At 39.8% G+C, this 23,784-nt stretch overlaps 1 protein-coding gene across 3 annotated transcripts in view; it reads right to left on the minus strand.

The window, feature by feature from the left end:
* The window catches only part of scara5 (scavenger receptor class A, member 5 (putative)), an 85,541-nt gene that overhangs the window by 22,868 nt on the left and 38,889 nt on the right, over positions 1-23,784 (minus strand). For 2 of the 3 annotated variants that reach the window (XM_027283809.1, NM_001303324.1), the window contains 7 exon segments: positions 23,139-23,338; positions 21,940-22,118; positions 21,723-21,849; positions 21,400-21,568; positions 10,497-10,577; positions 5,125-5,232; positions 120-185 (listed from right to left, as the gene is read on the minus strand). In XM_027283809.1, coding sequence (XP_027139610.1) covers positions 120-185; positions 5,125-5,232; positions 10,497-10,577; positions 21,400-21,568; positions 21,723-21,849; positions 21,940-22,118; positions 23,139-23,338 — 930 coding nt within the window. 3 annotated transcript variants of the gene reach the window in all.

Below are 23,784 nucleotides of genomic sequence, written 5' to 3' on the forward strand. Positions count from 1 at the left end.
GGTCCAGTCTTTAAAAGCTCTGAAACAACCTCACCTGACAAGGACTTTTATGCTGTTTATGAAAGCAATAAAAACTACCATTTCAATGTTACACTTTTAAGTCATATATCAGCTCTTACCTGTTTTCTCTCCTCGGTCCCCTCGATCCCCCTTCTCCCCCTTGAACCCTCTTTCTCCTCTGTCACCTGAGGACAAAACAGAAAAAAACCAGACTGAAAACAGATGTCATAGGGGCAGAAATGTAAAATATAACTCGTACCAGAAGTTAGTCTAGGCTGAAGAACGTTTATAATCAATTTTTCACACAGATTTTGTTCTTGTTCTTTGCTCTACAACATCATGGCACGCAGGTATCACTGCAGGATTCCCTCAAAATAGCAACTTGGATATGATTTTTTCCCACTCCAAAATATGATTCAGTTCCAAACACCCATGAATAACCTCCAAAGCAGATGTCTGTTTCAGCAGCATTTGTTGCTAATTTTCAGGCATGAAACCACAAGTCTGCTTTTGCCATAAAGCTATAAGAGGATCAAGTCCACTATAACATCATGGCACAGAAGTATCACTTATATTTAGATGACACTAATAACATCCAATCATATCCCGTTAACCAAATATAAGAGGCCTTTTCATTGGCTGAACTTACTGTACGCATACTACAGTGAGGACCACAATATAGCACACATGGGGGAAGAAATGTGAGTGTGCAGATAAAATAATACACAGGAGTAGCTCAGCCATCGACAGGTTTAAATTTTAAAACTGCTCCTCCAACTCACACCCATTTCCTCTCCTTTGTACTCTTTGTATATATATAGTCAGCCCTGTAATCTTCCCTAGTGATATAGGCATAAAATGTAAAATTAGAGGATACCCACCCTGTGTCTGGTGCTTAATTTACCTCTAAAAGTTGTGGTTAAATCTTTTTTTTCTGCTGTGGAGGTGAATGAGGTTGAACAAGGGGAAGCAGAAAGAGAAGACAGAAAATAAAGGTACTAGTGTCAAGGTAATTTCTTGGACTTTCTTTACAGTGTAGATGTTTGCATATTGGAAAAGTTAATACAATGCCACACCGCTCAATCAGTATAAGTACAAGTCCTCTCATTTGTGGTTTCTGGAAATGGCGATACATTTACACACAGCACCTCCCTCCACTCAGCAGCTTGGATACGGCTGTTGCTCGTTTGTTTTCATTTCAAAATATAATTTTATTCTGAACACCCGAGAATAAACTCCAAAGCAGGCGAGTTTCAGTGGGATTTGTTGCTAATTTTCAGCCATGAGGTTTGAAACCGCAAGTCTGTTTTTGCCATGAAGCTATAAGAGGATCAACTTGAAGTCGGCATTTATCCCACCTTTAATTTGACTCTTTCTTCACATCCAAGATCACAGGGGCCGCTGCCAACCGAGGTGGCACTCGGTCCCATCGTCCATGTGTGTGTTACTGTATGTATATGTGTGTGTCCATGACTAAATAGTGTAGCTAACACACCACACCCTGCCTGTGACGCCTTCAGCTGTCAGTGTCACCTCCATCTTGACCACATCCTTAACAACTACATAACACTGCTAGAAAAACCCAAACATACTGGTGAGCTACTGCTGAGCCACAAGAGACAACAGATGCTTTAGATTTGAAACCGCATGATTAATTTCGTATGTTGTTGGCCCTGAATGGCAGCATGGATCTAAAAATATAAGTACTTAAAGCTTAAATAATTAACAGTTTTAGCCACAATAGCAACATGGCTTTATGGATAGCAAAAATTCATTGCTGCATCCAGGTGCAATCCAAAAGTGACCACCCTTGCATTGAGTCTGGGATTGACAGCTGTCACTAGTTAGCTAGCGTTAACTAATGTGAGCCAACTAACCTCATGATTAGGTGTTAAACCTATAAAGGATGTATCCATCTTTTGAATTTTGCTAACTAAATCTAGTTTCAAGTCCACTAAACAACAGGAAATGACAGTAGACAATACTTTTTTAGCAAACACAGCAAATCTGTGATGCTTTACAACCAAAGAAAGAGCCAACACCCAATCCACTGCTGTTCAGTCTACCTACTATTCAGAGACCCTGAAGCTTCCCAGTGCTGTTTCAACAAGCTTTCAGTGTCCCTCCTCCCTCTACAGCCGAGCAACTGCCTTCCGCTGAGGCCCCTGTTCACACCAGTAAGTCTACAAACTCTTCACCCTTCACTGGTTTGTTAAACCCACAACCAGACCTCAGATGGGTGGAAGCACAGATGGACATTGTTATAAACTGCCAGAGTGTAGATGACCAAACATCCGTGAAGATCCTTGTGTCTCCATTTTTTATTTATTTCTGCGGTGTTTCGAACTGCTAGTTATATAATTAACTTGTCGATCAAACAGTGTTGTCAGTACTAGAGCTTTTTGTGAGTGACGCTCGCTAATTTTAGATGTTTTCTTCAGTTTACTCCAAAGAAATCAGAGGCCAGTTACAGTACACCAAATTACAACATGCAGGCTATCATTTGCAACATTTCTTCACGATCATTTGTTCATTTACACAATGTGACGCTTCCGCCATTGAGGACCTCTATGTGTAGAGCGATGAAACAGGACCTTATACAAACAATACAGCCATTCAACACATGATTTTTCCCCCCTAGTTGTTTAGAGAAATTGTTGAAATAAGGTTGTCAAACAATTCAATTCAATGGAGTTGCTGTAATTTGTGTATTTGCTAATGAAGGGGAAAAAAAGAGAGAGAAATGAATCTCCAAGAATTTTTCACACTGAGTTCAACTGAGTTGTGAATTCGCTCTGTGTGACCTTTGTGGGAATGTGGAGAAATGGTACAAATCACATCTTTCTTTTTTTTTTTAAAAAAAGGTGAAATTGTTATTGTGTTAGCAAATGAGCTATCAAGCATGCTACCTGATGAGTCAAACCCCTTCAATAAAACTCTTTATCAATTGATGGGTTAGAGGTTAAAGTCTTCCAATACCTTTGGTCTAACTCCTATTAACGGTGTCCCATTGTTTCAGCATTTGTCATCAATAATTGAATTGACCTCAAAGGCCAAGTGCTGTCTTCAACATTTACATAAAGCTTAATGCATAGCTGTGCACGACTGTCAACGTTAGGCACATCTATATAAAAATGTGCTAAAACTAGAGTGAAGTCTGGTCCTGACTGTTGAGACATAACAACTAAATGCATGCACAGACACACACACAGAAGACAACAGATCAGCCTGGTCCAAAGTTTTGAGAGCTACTGGCCAACATAGGGACTGTGAGACTCCAACACTGGACATTTCAGCCAACTCTGATCGGCAACAGCTGTTGGCTAAACACATACATACATAAACACACAATGCTGACACAAAAAAAGACAGTGCCTTATCATATTTGTCATGGCAGTGGTTTCCCCAACAGTACTCTGTGTGTCTGAGTGTTTTTCGTTATCGTTGGCACTGTCCGGCGAGTGATGCCAGTGTGGAAAGAACGACACCCGAGGGGTTTATGTAGATATAGACTGATCTGGATAAATGAGTGGATGGAAGGAAAGAATGAAAAAAGAAATAAGTCACGGTCATGGTATCTTGTGTTCAACATCGATTTTATTCCAAAAGTTAGCATCAAATTCCAACAGCAGATTATTCTCATGTCTGCTTGGAAAATTTGAACAGTCATGTCAAATAGATATATATTTATAGTGTGCAATGGAAAACTAATGGGGACAAAGAATGGCGGAGAATTTCCTAATATTCTCTTACAATGGTAGATGGTATATTCAGCTGTCTTGAACTATTAAATGCTCATTATGGATTTCGTATCACTGGTGTTGACACACTGGTGTGTCAAAAAACTCTATGAACGGGCCCTCACACGCTGCACAGGTCGGGTTTGGTGTGGTGTTGAGTTTGGTCGACACAGTTCTGAATTTAATACATTTCGGATCAATCATGTGTAGATCAAACACGGACATGCTGTTCAACCATCTTCCAAACTTTTGATAGCTTTTTATTCTGAAGGTTTTTTTAATTCAATTGACCCAATCCCCGAGTTAAAACACCTGTAAATTGCAAAAAATCACCATTAAATTCAAAATGGACCACTTCCTGAGTCTGGACATGATAATTTTTCAGTAAAACGTGCTGCGGAAGCTACTTGTAAGGGACTCTTTGGGGGTCCACAGCCAGTTGTAAGAGTGGGGCACCTTTAGTGATTCATTTTCTAAAATAATAATAATCCCAACAACTCCAACATGGTCCTCACACAAGTGGCCGCTGTGGGTTTGCTAAGGATCACTGCAGACCTTTAAAATGTGAGGACAATAATCAACTCTCCTTTTGATCTCTGTCCTCCAGTGAAAATCTACATGGGGGTATAGAAGAGCTAATGCAATGAATAGTAGATGGATTCATACGCTGCAAAGAGTGGGGAAGCAGACTGATGGATCCAAATCCAAATCATGGATGTATTGACAGAACTGAATACCGTGTTCTAAGACTTCCTTTGGCCCCCTTTTCATTGGAGTTACCTGGCTGCATCTCCCTGCACACATGAATGATAATACAGGTAATAGAGGTCCTGTCATTTTTAAGTGTTTATGATGCTTAAGACCATTTTGCAATGATGCATTGTCTCATTAAAGACAGCTGAGAGATGATTTGATAAGCACACACAGCTGTTTCTTTCAAACAAATAAAGGCAGATATGGATAATTAAACAATTCTAACATCCATGGCTAAACATACAAAAATACAGTGCCACCTGTTAGTGATGAAAGATGTTTAAAATATTCTGTTGTGCTTCCTTGTAGGGAATTTTCTACTCTGGCAACAAAGTCAACATTGAGTCAACTGAGTTTCTCAGTTTGAAATGTCTGAAATGATTTGAGCTGTGAACACGTTGACGAGATTCAGCTGTGAGTTGTACAAGACCGCTGGGATTTTTCTTCTTGTGAATGACGAACTGTTGGGTGAGTGACTAAATGACTCACTTATTGTATTATATTGTTAATACTACCGTTACCTCAAAGTACACACCTCTGTTTACGATAAGCAGTCTGTGCTGTTTGTTCTTGTTGTGCTTCCATATGGTTGACATTAAGCAAATGTGATCATTTAAAAACACAGACATACCTCTAGGACCAGGAGGTCCAGTGTCTCCTTTTTCTCCCTGATCACCGTTGCCCCCAGAAGGCCCTTTGATCCCCCGAGGGCCCTGGATGCCTTTCTCCCCTGTAAGCCCTGAAGAAACAGACACATACAAACTTTAATAAACATGCTGCAATATCAGTCTTCAGTGCCTTGTTGTTGTTGTTCTAGTTCCCAGTGTTTTCCCTCATCTGTCTGTCCTTTGTCTGTCTCATGAGTTTATTTCTGGATGTGGCCTCACCGACTCTTCCCCTACCACCTGTCTCTACCACGCAGACTCATCCAGATCATTTAGTAATCATCACAGCAGCACAGGCTGTTTTGTTACCTTCATTTCTGCAAATTTTTGCTCTCCGTGTGCTCCAGGATATTCCACACTTCCATTATGTTCACTTCCATCTTGTCTTTGTTTCTGTTCTGGACCTTGTCATGCCACCACCAGCCTAATAAACTTTTCAAATCAACTGTAAAACTAAAATCAGTGGTCTGAGACTTTTGGCTCTGCTAAAACGTAAAAGTCTTAACACTCGTGGCTGTTATCTGCTTTAAGGGCAAATAATGTTTATTTGATTAAACAAATAAGACTTTTAAGAGGTTGAAGATAAAACACTCTTCTCTTCAGTGGGAAACCTCCAATAAAATCCAATCCATGAATTAGGGGAGCTGCTGTGGTGTCAATCAGAATCATTACAATTAGAAATTGATCTGAACATTCACTAATAACTGATTCAAGTCGACTTTTACTTGCAAAATCATTACACGTGTATCAACAATTCTAAAAAAATAACGGTGAGGGCTTTATGACATTTCCAATAAGACTTGTTGCTTCCTGTCCTCCCTCCTCACCCTGACATCATTCATACAAAGATGTTGGAAGTGACGTTAAAGTTCATATTTCACTTCTTCCACCATCAATCTCTGAGCATTTGCTGGCACTGGAGGAACAGCATCATACTTTGTTTTGTTCCACTGAACAATCCCTCACATATCCTGAAAGCTCCAGCACACAATGAGAATGTTTGTTTACAGTAAACAAACATAATGAAATAATTGATTTCATTGTTAAGCGCAATATTTGTCAAATGTGGCCTAATATGCTCCGATTGCACCGTTGTGACTCTTCTGCAAACAGAATGACATATTAAGCCAGAGACACAATATAAACCGATGACGGATGATGTCCTGTTTTCTGTTTCTCTGCTGTGAAGGGTCAAGAACTCACTGCTCAAAAAACTGATTAATCATATGTTGGAAAAAATTCACAGGGAGCTCTTTGTGTTCTGCAGGACAGTCCAACAAGATCGCTCAGCGAGTCCAGGAGAAGTTCTTTAGAGCCCTTAATGTGATGATAAATTCCTCTGGCTACAAGTGCACAGCTACAAAAAGATTAACGTGTCTTTTTATTTTTTCAAAAACAGGAAGAGAAATCTGAGAATAACATGTTATGTTCAAATTTTCAACTTCAAAATATATCTTGGGTGGGTGACGTGACGGATACGCCATCCATTTTTTACACTGTCAGTGGTGAGCACGTCATTATCTCTACTTGGAGGAGGAAGTTGTTGATCTAAGTCTGAAAATAATTTGGGTTGCTAGAAGTAGCTATTATTATTAGAAAATGATTTACAGCCTCAGAGTTGAGCTTAAGATGTTTTTCATTACAATAGTAAGAGAACTATTGACAGAACTTCTTTTTCAATAAATGTTGGTATATTAGAAAATGGATATGACACAAATTGTGCATTAAAAAGTGCATTATTCATAATGGATAGGCCTACAAAAGTCCTCACAGGTCCACATGGTTCCTTATAACAGAGACCCTCCTGGTCAATGTCAATATTATATGTAGTCTCACTGAGTCTGGTCGGGTCCTACTGTGTTGCAACTGGTCTGTTAAGGGATCTGACAGGACTCACCATCAGTTCTGAACTTAGTGCATTTCATTTATCACAGAAGGAAAACATATGAACTGTGAGGTCAGGAAACTTTACATGTACTTCTGTTCTTTGTGGATTGTTTGACAGCTAGTGCTACAGAGCAATGATTTTCTGGTGATGTGATACTTCCCTGCCGGTTTCAGATTATCCACTTATTTACTGACCATAAATGGAAAGAAACAATGAAGAATACTTACAAAGAATTATGTAAACAATGTAGGATTCATATATATATATTTTAATCGGACATAAAATGGCTTAAATGCGCTTGTTCAACATCAAGGATACACACAATCTACTTTGTTGAGAACCGATGACTGTAAAACTGAACTTTTGTTTGTTTAAATGAAAACTCAACAGGACGCCTTTAATTGGTGGAGCATCATGCCAGTGTTGATGTTTTCTCTCTGTTTTGGTCTGTTCAGGTTGGCACCATTTCTGATTGAGTCAGATTTTCATGGCTGGCTCTGATTGTCCTCGGGTTTCCTTGCATGTCAGCGTGTCCTGGCAGAGGGAGCCCTCCTCTGTTGTTCTGAGGTTTAAAGGTTTGTTTTGGAGGGAGTTCTTCGAAGGTCTAACAATGTCATATGGCGTACAGATTGTAAAGGCCTTTGTGGGGACTTTGTGATTTGTGATATTAGACTGTATAAATAAAATTGCCTTTGAATTGGGTCGTAAGTTGAATTTTAATTTTCCAAAGGTCTGTTTCAGATCAGGTCCAAATACTGGACTTGTTTAGACCTCTATTAGGAAGCTCTTTACTCAAATTGCCTATAAATATGCATGAATATAAGCACATTTTTTTTAATCACAAAATGTTTTTCTTCTTCTTTTCTAATAAATAAAATCATATTCAGCCACACAAGGTTTGTGTCTCATTGTTCACATGCTGTTTTTGGAGGTTTTTGTGGGCTTACATCAACTAGTTTCTTGTCAAATTTAAAGATACAACCAAACAAACATTGGGCAATGTACTGCTTGTAGCCCATAATTACTAAACCCTGAAGACACTGACGATCACCACTGTTACATTTGATTAAAAGCCCCCTTTTCCCTAAGAGATGACAGATCTCACTGAAAACCACAGCTTCATGAATGTTAGGGGGAGTTCTGTTTTGGTTATGGGGGATTTCCATTTAGTTTGCTATATTTTCATGCTAAGCTAGCCTTTTTTTTCTCCATCCCTACAGTTAGAAATTATTTTTATTCAGTTTTTCCTGGAACTGCAGCAGTGGTGGGGGGTTTCCTTTCAGCAGGAAGATAATGCTTCTTGGAAATGTCATGTGAGAGCTGCAGTTCATCGGCTTGGGAATGTGGGATGGATGATGACAGGGGAGGCTGGAAAGGGTCCCAAAACATTTGGATTCATATAGTTGTTGTTATTTGTATCTTACAGTATCTACGAAAAATTCACATTATATGCTCCTGTGGTGCCAATTCTGTCTGGATGAAGGTTCATGTTGTGGTTTTTGGTGGAATTACCTGCGAGGCAAGATAGATGACCCATCCCACTGGGCCTGTCCACACCCTGTCTGAAAATAAATCGCTATCCAGGGTCTGGAGCTTTGTTTTCTTAAGCAGATTTATATGACCTTTTTTTAACTCTCCCTGCTCAGTACATTATTAATGCAACCCAATGTAATCACAAAAGCAGACGTAATAACACCAGCCAATGTCTGCTTTGCATAAAAGGTAGCTTTTCACCTTTCATGCCAAATCTTCTTGCATAAAAAAGGCTTGTAACTCAAAGTTTGGTGTTTACATTGGATATTACGGTACACTTTATGACCTTTGGGATTTAAAACACATCTAAAAATCAGGCCAGTGCAAAAAAAAAACAATGAAGTAAATCAGAAAGTCAGACATCGCTTGTCTCATTTAATCAGAATACTTGATTTACCTGACACCCAGTAGTTCTATGAAATTCCTGATCTTTCCTTACTTACGTGTTTCATTTCATTTTGAAGTATTTATGAAGCTTAAGACCATCACCAGCAGAATGATGTATTGACTAATTTAAGACAGCTGAGAGATGATTTGATTAGCACACACAGCTGTTTCTTTCAAAAAAAATAAAGGAAGATATGGATAACTAAGCAATTCTACCCTCCGTGGCTAAACATAGAAAAATACAGTGCCACCTGTTAGTGATGGAAGATGTGTGAAAGACTCTGTTGTGCTTCCTTGTAGGGAATTTTTTACTTTGGCAATAAAGTCGACTTCTTCATTGAGCCAAAATTCCTGTTTCCTCTCTTACACTGATTACAAAGGTTCAAGTAAGAAACTTCCAAAGCTGTAATAGGCTGAGGATTCATTTACTGTGGTTGGCATAGAAATTTAAAACAATGTCAATAAAATTCGTCCAAAACAGCCCATGTTCAGTCAGTTTATAATTGCATTTCTATGGTTACTTCTGAAAGGAAATAATAGATTAAAAGGTGTTGAGTGCGTTGGGTTCTACATATTGTAAATACTGTGCTAGGCCAGAGTTTCTGTTGTTGGTTTCATTTTAAGGCCGCACACTTTGAGACTTGGTGAAATTTGGTAATCTCTTTAGAAGAGCTTGAGAAGCATTCAAAATGAATTGCACTGAAATTATACTTGATGTGCGTGTCAGCAATTATAATATTAGAAGCAACACATATAATAGTGTTTATCGACAGGGTGCCTTTGACCTAAAGGCGTGTTAATGGAACAATTCAACATCTTGGAAACTACGCTTATTCACTTTCTGGCTCAGAATTATACGAAAAGATGGATCAATACCCCTCTAATATCTGTCCATCAAATATGTTGCTAAAGCCAGGAGATGGTTTGCTTAACATGGAGACTGGAAAAAAAGGGGAAACAGCTATCCTGGCTCTGTCCAAAGATAACAGAAAGTCACTAATTAATATGTTCTCATGTTTGTTTAATCTGTACAAAAACAAAGTATAAAACTGACAATTTGCGGTTGAATGAGAGGTTTTATGTGCCAGAGAACTTCTTGGCCGTTGACCTCCTGGAGTCTTCAAGATAGAGTCAAGCTAGCTGTTTCTTTATGCTAAGTTAAGCTTGCTGTCTCGTGGCTCTAGTTTATTTAAACATGTGTTTCTTTTTTATATTTTTGATTTTATCCGATAGAGTATAGAGGCAGACAGGAAAGGAAGGGAGAAAAGAAAGGGGCCCATTACATGCAACAAAGGTCGCCCCTCGAATGAAACCAAAGACACTGATGTTATGTGGCATGCTTCTTAAACATTCAGCCCCCCTCCACCTTCATATAGTGGATAAACATCAGCGTGGTACCAATCTTCTCATCTAAAGCATCTAGAAAGAGAGAGAGTATTTCCCGAAATCTCCATTTTGACTATTTTGATTATTCTAATGTTTATCTTAAGCATTTGAGTACCCGATGAACAACAGACTGGTTGTACCCACCTCTCAATCCTACCAACCCAGGAATCCCGGCAGCACCCATTGGTCCCATATCACCCTTGTCTCCCTTTGGCCCCGGGGGACCTGAAGAAAGAAACACAAATATGGTCACAATTGATGACATAATGCAAAGGGATGAAGTGCTTATGTAAAATTAAAAGTTCTTTCCTAACTACATGATTGTGTATTCATATAAAACGATCAAAAGTACTGAAGATGATGGAAATATATTGTGAAAAACAACATCAGGTGACTTAAAGTCATTCGTACACCAGTTTCTGCATTATGTAACTTTGTGCTCTGGGGACATAACGCTTTAGGCACTAAGTCACACATCACCACCAACTATTTCACTGATTTTGGTGAAACTGGATCATATTTTATGGAGAAAATGTTTTTTCTCTGATGTCCTCCAGCTGCTCCGCCTCAACTCTCTGTGATTTACAGAGTTTCCTGATGGACAGTGAAGTAAACTGCTGCCAACTGTAGCTGCTGTCAGCTAATGTTAGCTCAGTTTGTTAGCTGGGCTGAGAGCTCAGAGCACTGGGGGAGTGCAAGTGTTTGGACCACAGGTGTTTTGGACCATCAAGGAAGAGGAGGTTTTCAGTTCCAGGGCGTGCGTGAATGCTGACAGGTAGTGGAGCTGGTGTTGTGCCAGAACCGGAGCTTCTGTTGGCGAGAGCTTGGTGAAATAAAAGGCTGAGCTGAGCTTCTTGCTGTTGGACTAGTAAGTAGTAATATTAGCTGGCTGCTATGTTGTTGCACTTTACAGATGTTTGACTATTAGCAATGTTGTTCGCTATCATAACATACAATCATAACATGTCAACGAAAATGACTCTTTTCTAATTTTACGTTTGCAGTTTACAGTCTTCTTCTACAATACAAGTTTATTTGGAATATAAAAAAAAGGTAGACATATTAGAGGCACTCAGTCCACACTGTCTTTATTATTACAGCATGCTGGATCATTTATTTTAAAAGTGTTGCCAAAATCAAGGCAGGCAAGAATCATGTAGATTATCACTTGAAAAGAGAACTCATGGGACCAACACATGAACCTTTAATTCCTGCAGAAAATGTGCATTTATTAGGCACGGTGACATAGCGGCTAAAATGTAGGCCAAACTGGATCTTACAACAGGTCTAAGGAGTCAGTCCAAAAGTTTGTTGTGCTTGGAGAGAGAGAGTAAAAGAGAGAGAGAGAGAGAGGTCTGGCCACAATGGGAACCATATGTTTAACAAGGTGGACCACAACACAGCTTGTGGGAATGCTGAGAAATCTGAGGTTTGTTATTGTCCAGCACATGTCCACAGCTCTAATGTTCTTCATTTGCAAGTTTCTGAAGCTGTTGATCGGTTTTGAGATATAGATCTGCGTGCTGCTGCTTCGAGCCACTGCACAACTGCACACACTTAACTGGTGGTTGCAGGTCACAAGACTGTGAAAAGGTTACATTTAGAAGGCTGGCAAAGAGTCTGAGACCCCATCTATGTCTATGTGTGTGTTCTCATGAGAAAACTTACTCAATCAATAGAAAAACAACAATTTGAACTAATTTATTGTTTATTGATTTTTTAAAAAGAAAAAATGCCAAACAGTTTCAGCTTCTCAACTGTGAGGAGTTTCTGCTTTTGTATAGTTTTTCGGTATTGGTTAGATGTAATCACCTTGGGCTTTTCTGACCTTTTATAGGGAAGTTGATTGAAGGGAATGAATAATCACTATAATATTCTGCAGATTTTATGAGGCGTGGCTCCCCTTTGAAGGCCTTTGTGCAGAGCTGAATCCACTAACAACACCTGATATGACGTGTGTTAACCTTTGGTTCACAGTTTCTTGTTGGGTTCAGATTTCGGGTTTCTGCACAGTTTTGACTGGACCACATTGACCCATGAAAGGTCAGCAGGTGGTTACAGTTTTAATCGGTTAACTTCAGTCAAAACACAACAAATAAGTTCATCGTGTGCTTTTTGGACAGGGGACAGTTTTTTTTCTGGCTTTTCGTTTTTTATTTTCATTGGTTTATTCAAACCTTGTAAATTTGACTATACGCTGTTTTATACAGACAACATTTATGTGTTTTGTTGGGTGTGGGCAGTAACAGAAAAAATACAGCCGTTTCTAAAGAAACAAAACAAAAAACAAGTCTGCAGCCAGACTGGCAGCTCTGCAGGATTATACTCACTGTAGGCACAGTAACATTTGGAGCTAACATGCTCACATTGACAATGCTTGCATGCTCATGTTCAAGCAGGTATAATGTTAATCATGTTCACCATCTTAGTGTAGCATGTTAGCTACACAAATCTGTAAAAATAGATAAAAATAGATTGAAAGCATTGCCCTGATGATGGCACTAGATAAAATAGTAAATGATTAAGTTAATCCTGTGGAAATGTGAAAATTTGTTCCAACTTTTGTCCATTTAACAGATAATTATGTCCTGTGTCCTGATGTGGGAGCCAGATGAAGAGCTCAGTTGACAGAAAGAAGTCAGTGAGATTTGTCTTGACCGTGATCTTTCGTAAAAAAATGAAAAAGTTCATAGCAATCCATCTAATAGTTTTTTGAGAGTTCCAGTAGGATCTAGTCAGGTCTTAGGTCAGATGTCGGGAACACATTTTGAGGCCAATAAAGACGTTGCAATAGTTTTCTCTTTGTCCACACTGTCCGTCCATCCATCCATCAGCCAAGTCTACACTGAGCTCCTCATCCTACCTCCAAGGCTGAACCCAACCACCCTACAGAGGAAGATATCTGATTCTTTTGGTCTACCCAAAGCTCATGATCATAGGTGAGGGCTGGAACATAGATAGACGTAAAAATTTTGTCCTGCAGCTTAGCTCCCTCTGTGTTTTATAGACACATGTGCCAAATCATTTGTGGTCACAGGTATCAATACATTTTTTAATTAACCCCCAAGTTTCTCTTCAACAGATATAAATGAGCCATTTGCCCTCTTCATCTTTGAACCTAATTTAGCAGATTCACTCAACCCTGTGGTGGCGTCACTTTACATTATGTCTGGACAAGTTCATAAATCTGCAAGGTTCTCACAAGTACTGTAATTCAAACATGTGTGTCTGCATGCCTCAGTTTTTGAGAGGACAGTTCGCCCTGGTGGTCCTGTAGTAATTGCATTCTCATTAATAGTTTGTTTTAGCAAAGCTTCACATTATTAATCCCCTGTCTTATAGAGTCCCATTTGTTCATTCAGCTGACAGTGTTTCAACAAAAACAGGCTGTGCGGCCCCTCCAGGATCAGTCTGAGAACATCTGACAGCACTGACTCCAAGAACACAACGCGAATGTAGAGTTTAGGTGCCTCCATCCGACATCCAGTATGTGGGTTGTCTTTTTAAGAGACAGTCTCAGCAGAGATCACAACACTGTGGTGTGACAACATGTATGTTAAATGTACTATGATGAATGACATAAGGTATTATCAGGTTTTATGTTACTTGGGGTTATAGTCATTATAACAAGGAACAGATGGACAAAACTGCTGTCGGAAGGAGGCAAAAATGTTCAATTTATGTCCCTGATGTAAGAGGGCAGGGTTATGTTTAAAAGTGATTTGTTCTGATGGAAGATTTAGAGCAAAAGTTTTCTACAAAGTGTCTTGTTTTAACAGTAGTAATACTGTTACACAGAGATATTTATTGTATCAGTCCAGATATGAGACAATATTTGTTCTGGAAATTATGTTTGAAAAGATGGGCGTCATCTTACATTTGTTCACAAGATCAGACATTGTTTTTGAATGGATAGTCTCGCACAGAGAGTGTTGCAATATGGGTTGTTTGGAGCTTTAATGTTGCTAGACTCCCAGTCTGTTTATCGTGAGTTAGATAGCACTGAAACTTTTAGCCCAGTAAAATATACAGGCGATCCTGAAGGCTCTTGTAACAAGTTTTGTTGTGCTGCATGTTATGTGAGACAGTTAAAAACATCACTTATCATCTGTATTGCAGCAATATCTGGATCTGAATAAATCCAATGGCAATGCATACACAAAGTCATCAGACCAAGAAAAGTGTTCCCCATTTTGTTTGTCACGCTTTGTTGATGCTTGTTTCAATTTTTTCTGTGGTGGTTCAGTCATATTGTTAAGAGGAACTGAGGTAGCATATCACATGATATGGTTAAACTATGTTAGAGAGAATAAATGAGGCTCTGAACAATATTGCTCCCAGATCCTAAAATGATTTTAGACAGAACCTCTTCTAGCTATTTCAAAGATCTCTTCACTAACTCTCTGTGCTCTTTTGTTCATTCATATCTGCAGGATGTTTCTTGTTTTTCTATGACTCACCCTGAATCAACTGTTTTGTCAGACTTTGTTATTTGGGGTAATTTAACTGTGTTCTCTGCCTCATGCAGCTCCACTCCTACTACGCTCACATTTAGTCAACACCGCCTAGTTTGACAGTTTGATGAAGGTTTCGTGAGCCTGCTTCGTGTGCTGGACACTGAGAATGGCTTGTCGATCACAAGATTGGCACGCTCTACATCATACCCTGTTTTATCATCTATCATCATGCTGTGTGGAAGAAGACCTGAAGCTAGAGATTGAGACCATTAACTCATGAGGAAAGTGTTTAGTGAGGTAATAAATCAAGTGAAATGTAGGGTCATTTTCTTATTACCTTACATACAATCTGATTTTTTTTTGTTGCAGTCATGTGCGTTGCCCCCTGCTGGCAATGAGAAAGAATGTAGGTTAAAGACACTTGTATGTTGGCCTCACTTTCCCAGACCTGGAAGCTCTATCCACTTATTATATACTGTTATATAGTCATATTGGTAATAATATATATTGGCAAATGCTCTGAGAATCATATGGTTTCTTTGTCTTATTTCATGTTTAGCAGCAGCAAAAACCACGCAATCCTTTTGTGAATTCGCCCCTGTGATTCTGGGCGTGAGTGTGTTTGTGTCATCCTTGACTGAGCTTTGGGACACTTCATTAGTAAAGCAAACATGCCACTCAAAATATACATTAATGGTCATCAGACGTCACAGAGGCTTTAAATGTTTCCAGACCTCGGCTCTGTGCAGATCAACGCGTAACATATGACTAACTCAGCACGTCCTGCAGCTCAGCAGCTTTCAGCAACAACAGATCATCCATCCAAAGCTGCACATGAACAACATGTCTTGGTGATATGACTGTAAGATTTGGATTTCACTGAGACTTGTGTATGAAGTCATCTTCTGGCAAAACTTGGAAAAACACTGAATTAACTAGAGAGCAAATGAGAAATATTGTTGCCTGAGGGAAGACCTACCCAGCAATTATGGAAAACTGAGTAGTCTCATGTGATAGATTTATTCTCAAATGGAGGTTACTATAACACTAAACTTAAAGCAGCTGAAAGCCACATCTAGATGAGCAACAATGAAAATTGACGTTTTGTAAATTATCCTTTTTTATAATAACTGTATCAGATAACGGGATCACTCATTGTGATGAACCGTGAGTTTTAGCTCATTGTTTAGCTGACTCTGTTTTTGTTCACTATCACTGCTCTCATAGCTTCGTTTCTGGGTGCAGCAGGCAGCTGTTTTCAGCAGCAAAAGCTCCTATAAGCCACGCTACGTGACCTGCTAAGCACCAAACAGCAGAGAGCAGTTAAAGATTTAGCTCAAGAGTTGGGTAGAGACCACCAACAGATTCAAAAGAGAGTGAATGTTTGCAAGGTGGCCGCAAACACGACTCAGAATGAATGATAACGTTGCTCTGGCCAGATAAATAAGCAACATAACGTATCAACAGAAATGGTGATGATGTTCATAACTTGTTTCTGCTGCCCACAAGTGGCCAAAAAATCTGATTTAATTCTCTTTCTCACCAGAACTGAGAGGTTAAAGTTTGATTAATTTGACAGAAGGGAACAATCCCAAAACTTTAATGTAATTCTGCTTTAAATGTTACTAAATCATGACTGGTGCACAGAAATACAACACACACACAACCACACACTCGTGCACTTATGCTTAGTGCCAAAAAAGGCCACCTGACAGCATGTTATTGGGTGAAAATATATATTAACATACACATATTGTTTTGTTTTTTTTTCTTAGGTGAATCTTCTGCTGATCCTGTCCACAGCAGTTTGTAGTTCTGCTTCTGTGCTGGGATCCCTGTCTGCTTCTCCAAACAGACATCTTAACTGCCATCTACTGTAACATATTGACTGTCATGCAACTCCACTTAATAACACCTGAACTATCCCTTTAATAAGGCCTCATGCTGTGCTGTCCGTGTCTAATATGTGCATATTAAAAAAGATCATGAAATTACCAATCATCAGTCAATTCTCTGTCAATAACACACACAGCACGGACAGACTTCGGTAACAAACACGTTCAGCTGTTTGCGGCTATTGTTGCCTTTCTCATTGGGATGAGAAAATCCTGCAACTCTTGGTGTTATTAATAAAACCATTAGATAAACGTGTACAGTAGTAATCCAAACAGAGTGTGTTCTTAGTTACTTCATAGTTTGGATGTTGGAAATACAAAGTTTTCATTTTCGCCATACGAGCAACAGATCAAAAAGCCATGAGTCATTTTTGGAAGGCTTTGACAAAAGACATATTTCTTGGTGGTGTCCTTACATAACAGTGTGTGGGCCTATTCATAAATGTCAGCAACACAGATGAAAAAAGGGAACTCAAATGCAAGTGAACACACCATTTGCCTCTCTCTCTTTCACTCACACACACACATACTGCTGTCAAATTGAAAGATAGCTGTGAAACCCGAGTAGAAGGTATTTGCCTCATTTGCCAATTATACATTTAAACCAGAGCAACATAGCAACACACTGTACATGTAGAAGGAGAATGGTGAAAAGGAGTAACGAAAGAGGGATTTCAGTGCTGCAATTGACATGGTTGATCACAATCTATGACTGAAAAAGCTCAGGAACTATTTTGTGTTGACAAAAACAACAAAAAATGTGGAGTTCCCCAAGGCTCCATTCTGGGGCCTTGTCTGTTCAACATCTACAGGCTCACACTAGTTCAGATCATGGAAAACAACAAAATATAAAATGAGTTCCCCTCAACAGGTATCTGGGCTAAGGCTTACTGTCAAATTTCACCAGGCCTGGCAAAAAAATGGGAAAAACACTTATGAAGCATTGCTGCTGGGATTTGAAGCTGCTTGGAGAATGGATCAAAACAGCCCCATGGATGACAGGCATGTGGCCGGTGGGGTACAGGCTTGATATATATTAAGGATAGATCAAGAATCAAAAGGACTTATGTCTCCATGTGTCTATCTTCAGTAAGCTCAAGCTTACAGTCTTTAAAAAGTCGATCACGCAGCTGCAGCTGATTCAGAACGCTGCTGTTTGGATCCTCGCTAAACCAAGGTTAAGACCACATCAGTCCAGTTGTCAGATCTTCCCACTGGATTCCTGCTTGTCAAACAAATTATTTTAAAATTCAAGAATTTCAGGAATATATTTCTGATCTGCTGTTTCTTTATGAACCGTCCAGACCTCTCAGATGGTCCAGGGCAGGTCTGCTTACTGTCCTCAGAGCCCAAACTAAACACAGAAAACAGCTCTAAGTTTTTATATATTTGGAACAAACTCACAGAAAACTTGAGGTCTAGTCCAACTCTCAGATCATTTAAGAATTCTTTGTTTGGCACTGCTTTTTATCAAATTAAATGCGGGACTATTTATTCATCTTTCCCTGGACTGTACCTCCACTGTAATTTGTATTTTATTTAACTTTATTTTATTTTATTTGTATGTACAATTTCATTTTGTTGTGCTATGTTTCTATTCTTCTCTTCAAACACTTTGGATCAACTTTTTCATCTCAGATTGGACTTGGAGACTACAAACCTTTAACAGACCGCCTGTGCTTCACACAGCGAGTTTGGAGGTTTAAAGAAGTGGACATTTACCAGGCAGGGGGAGTCTAATAAAAGACACTATGAGTTACATTATGGAAACTATAGGATCCAATGTTTTTTTGTAGCTTGACTCATGCAAAGACTATAGAGACATTTTTGGCCTCTACTGCTCTTCTTGTTTTTGACCATCTGTCTCTTACAAGTACACAAATATTATGAACTACAACACTAAATCTCTGGAGTACTCCTTCAGTTACTCTTTAGATCCAGCTGTTAGAAACTCTTGGTGTGTACTGGAGTAGAGGTCTACTTGCAAACTGCAGACAAGTGAAGTCAAAGCTTTTGCAAAGCCGAGTTTTAGTCTGGCATTGTTTGCATGCATGTTTACTAGCTTGCAGTCTTTGTTACTGCCTCATGTCCACTGCCTGTAGCTCATTGAAATAGTGTGAAATCAGTGGCAGGACTGTGCATTAGTTCACCTGCATGCATGTGTATGTGCGTCCTCGAGCACAAGACAAACAAAATGGGGACCTACTCATAAAACACAGCACCATATCACTTCTAGAGACATCTAGGACACTATAACAAAATATAAATATATTCAGACAGAAGCACCATCAATTTTCTGTAACCGCTTATCCTCACCAGTGTCACATCAGGGCTGGAGCCTATCTCAGGTGACTTAGAGTGAGAGACAGGGTACACCGTGGACAAGTTGCCAGTTCACAGGGTTAGGGTTAGAAACAACCCTAAAAACACATAGAAACAAACAACCATTCACACTCACTTTGACACCTACGGACAATTTAGAGTCACCAATTAACCTATTGTGCATGTGCATGTCGTGCATGTCTTTGGACTGTGTGAGGAAGCCGGAGTACACGGGGACTCCACACAGAAAGGCCCTAACAGAGGTTCAAACCAAGAATCTACTTCATGTGACGCGATCACTAATAACCAATTCAGAGATACTTTATTAATCCCTCAACAGGATTCAACAACTCAGCTCAACAATTGATGATAACCTCATTCATATACAATATTTATGTTGTAACTTAAATCATCTAATGCATTTCTCTTAGTTCCCCGTGTTACCAGAGTAATTTTTTATCTGCCCCATAAAAAAAACTCTGGGGGATATTTCAGACAGCATCTCATGTGCCTTTATCATTAATACAACAAGTAACGCGTGGCATGAACATCACCAGGTTAGTCACAGAGAAATTAAAGGCAAATTAACTGAATAAGAAGAAGGAGAAAAAGAATAGAGGACGGAGAAAAAAAAGAAAGAAGGCAAGAGAAGGGAACAGAACAGAGGAGGATAAACATGGATAGAGATGTAAAACTTTTCTTGGCTAAGGTGACTCCGAGCTAACAACAAACAAATGGGCTGCAGAACTAAAACTAATGACAGAGCTGAGTGGTCGAGTTTTCATTCTGGATGTAGCGTCTAAATTTAACCCACAATTGTTTCCAGGCTTGGGAGAAACTGCATCCCACCCACATGTGAAGCAGACACGAGATCAGGGGTCCCGTTCAGTTTGTGTTGCCATCAATCAGCCCGGGCCGCGTCCCCTGCCAACATTACATCATAGCATACCTATTCTGACTTTAACAAGCTAGGGAAGTCATTTTGTGCCCTGGCAGTGAGAGCCCTACCACGTCGGGCCTAATCACATCTGAACAGATTGGAGGAAGAACATTCAGAGTTGCTCAATACCCAGGGGTAGTAATCCCATGGTGTAAAATCACATTTGCATGCTAGGGTCACTTGCATTCAATCACACTGCAAACATGTATTGGCACAGACGAACTGTTGTAAATGATCTTTCTGGAGCACAAAGATCGACCCACAGGGATTAATTATGCTAAGAGTTAAAGTTCTCATGTTCTGCAGCTGTGTTCACATGTTTTTCATGTATACTTGCTCTTAACTGAACACTACATACCGCTTTATATTCCCAAAAGATGCTGATGTCTTGTTCTTGTAAATTTCATACTGTCTTCCCAGGAAATTCATTTTCTTTGTCTTGGAACTTTGCATTTAGAATTTTGACTCATTTTTGATAAATCTCTTGATGTATGTTACGGAGCAGTGGTGTGTTTAAGGGTCAGATGTGAAAATGAATAACTGTCACCTCTTCCCTGCCCTGGATTTGGATCAGGCTTAAGGTTGAAGGTAACTTCAGGGACAATAATTCAATTATACCCAGTCTGATATGTCATTTTTTTGATAGAGTGAGCAACCACAACCATTCAAGTCACATTGCAAGTGTTGATCACACAAACCACAGTCGGCTGTCACCTGTCTCTTCATCCTACAGCTCACCTTGGTTGTCTTTGCTCCTGCTATTCTTTTCTGCAATATTTAAATCTGTTCTGCTGACCAAATTGTGCAGAATACATCCATATCTTGTTGTGCAGGTCAACTGATACGGTGGAAAGCTTTTTTTATATGAAGCAGCAACAGGAAAAGTTCAGTTTGCATGAGCAGCAACTTAAAGCAGCTGCAATATGGACAAAGCATCTTGTATCATCAGCCCTGGTATTTTAAAGACAGGCACATATATGTCAACCAAACCTCTGAGATTCAGTTAGAAGTTGAACAAAGACTTTTAAAAACAAAGCTTTCTGTACTTTTGGCACAACATCAGCATGGCTTGGCATGGCTATCACCTGCTGTGAGAAACCACGATTGCAAAAGCAAGTGATGGGACCACTGACAGGACCCCAGAGGGTTATGGTCTTCAGGACTTGCTTCATAATGGCACTTAGTCATTTAAATGCTGCCGTTCTTACTTAGACATCTAGACGCCTTTTGACCTACAAACCACCAAATCAGTGCATACTGAATCATGAGGGCACTTGAGAGGCACACAGATTCCTCAAGCGCCTCTCTTGTTGGCCTCATTTGGGACAAAATGAAAGGAACTGTACCCTTTGGAAACAGCCAAATCCTCGTTAAATAAAAATCTAAAAAGCAGGCTCTCTTTTGCACTCAGAGCAGAAGTCATCTTAGCTGACCTTCTAATATGGTGAAGTTCTTCAGGGCCATGGAGTGTTCCCAGTCCTTCAGGCGGAGGTCCTCTGTGATTGTGTTGAGGATCTCCATCTCGTTCCTCAGCTGGGCCTCTGTGTGGACGTGGGTCACCCATAAACTGCTGGTGTCCTCTGTAATGTTGCTGATCTGGATCTGAGCAGCAAGAACAGAAGTTTAGCAAAAGATAGCTTATAATATGTATCGTGTATATACTATACTGTTAAAATGTTAGCTTTGTGCTTCCAGTGATACATTTTTCAGTGGTAGATTTTATGTATAGGAGATTTTTGTGTAAGTCGTGATGTACCTGCAAGTCTTGTATCTTCAAGTGGTGAATACTGATGTCATTGCTGAAGGTGTGATTGACAGCTCCAACCGTCCAGTTAACCTCATCCACTTTCTCTCTCAGTCTGCTCACTTGTCCTGACGTCTCCCTGGACGAAAACAAAAACAAACAGATTATTATGATGTTTACACCCTCATGATTTGGAATTGAAGATCTTCACTGTAATATAATTGTGTACCTGAGCAGAACGTCTTGTTCGCGGAGCCAGGTGGAGGCACGGCTCACCTCCGTAGTCAGGCCCGTCATGTTCCTGCCAGTGGAGCTGCTTAAAAGGGACAACCTGTCGTCCAGCTGCACCAGGTAGCCCTCTGACTGAAGAGAGTGAGATTGAATGCTCCTCAGCTCCACCTCCAGGCCCTGTGGGTGGAAGAACTCACCATCATGTTCACTGATATGTCAGCATTACATGATGAGTAATGCTTATAATGTTCAGTCGGAAAATAGTTAAACAGTATTGATGAGACACCACCATCATCATCATAAAATAACAGCTTTTAAATCATGTTGATGCTACGCTGACGTGTAATGAGATGAATGGTGTCTCTGTCATTTGTACATCTGGTTCTGCACTATGTAACTTTGGGTTCTGGGCACAGAAAGTATGCAATGCTTCATTTCACACACCACCAACTATTTCACTGATTTTGGTGAAACTGGATCACATTTTATGGAGAAAATGTTTTCTGGTTTCCCCTCTGATGTCCTCCGGCTGCAGCTCCGCCTCAACTCTCTGTGAGTTACAGAGTTTCCTGATGGACAGTGAAGTAAACTGCTGCCAACCGTAGCTCCTGTTAGCTAATGTTAGCTCAGTTTGTTAGCCGGGCTGCCCGGACTGTGAGCTAAGAGCAAAGCAGCTACTAAATAAAGATACTAAATTATAGATAATGTTGCTCTAAATCCTTCAGTTCAACATTGGATATTCATAGTTTTCACTGGATAAGAGGGGTCTGAAATTGTAATCTGAAAAGTAACTTGTAACTAAAGCTGTCATGCAAAAATAGTGGAGTAAAAAGTACAATATTTGATGTAGTTGTAGTGGAGTGGCTGTAAAGAGTTGCATAACACTGAAATACTGAAGTACAGGTGTCTCATATTTGTACAGTACTGGAGTAAATGTATTTTGTACTGTAACTTTCTGCAGCAATCCAACAAGTCGCTGCATTAGCCACTGAAATACGTAGCAGGTCTCATTCCAGGCTGATTACTTGACTTAGAGCGAATGATTCTACATTTTTTACCTTGTGAAGAGCTTTAATATTTTCATGGGCACATGACTATTGTTTTTAAAACTCAACTTGAAACCTCTCTTCTTGTCCTGTAACAGGTCTCAGGTCTAAAACTCTCCTGTTGTTCCCTCTATTGTGTTTTGTGCCATACCTTGATGAGGATCTCCAGCCTCTGCAACCAGTCGCTGTGGTTCTGGAAGAGGTTCTCCAGTTTCCAGATGTTCTCCAGCAGGTCAGCCTGAGTGGACGCCTCGCCAAGGTTCTGCTGCAGCAGCCGAGAGCGCTCAGACATCCGGGTCACGTTCTCCATCAGCACCTCCTGGCGCTGTGAGGAAACCTGGGAACGAGAGACTGGGGAGGCAAAGAGAAAGAAATAGAGTGAGATATTTGTTCTGGGTGTTAATCCCTCAGCAAAGTCCCCAAATTAAGTATCATTTACTATCAATCACTACTGTCAGCTTGGACTGAGCCAGTGTTTTAACACAGAGCAGATGTTGATTCAGTTGCCTGCACAAATTTTGGGTGTCTATTCTTGCTAAGTGTATTGTTTTGTTAAATCAAGACCTAAATATTTTTAATGACTTTAAAGCCAGTTTCCAGTGTTGGCTCTCTGTGAGGTGTTCTGTGCTGCACTGACGACATATTGTGGAAATTCTGTCTTTGACTGATGTTGAAGTTGGACTCTGCATTTTGCTGTTCGTCCAATACTTACAGCAGAGAACATTTAAAGATATGACGTATGGATTCCCAGTGATGGAAAGGAGCTAAGAGCATTTTGCATTTAACAGTACTTACAT

The sequence above is a fragment of the Larimichthys crocea genome, chromosome XI (genome assembly GCF_000972845.2).
Source record: "Larimichthys crocea isolate SSNF chromosome XI, L_crocea_2.0, whole genome shotgun sequence".
Classification (NCBI taxonomy): Eukaryota; Metazoa; Chordata; class Actinopteri; family Sciaenidae; genus Larimichthys; species Larimichthys crocea.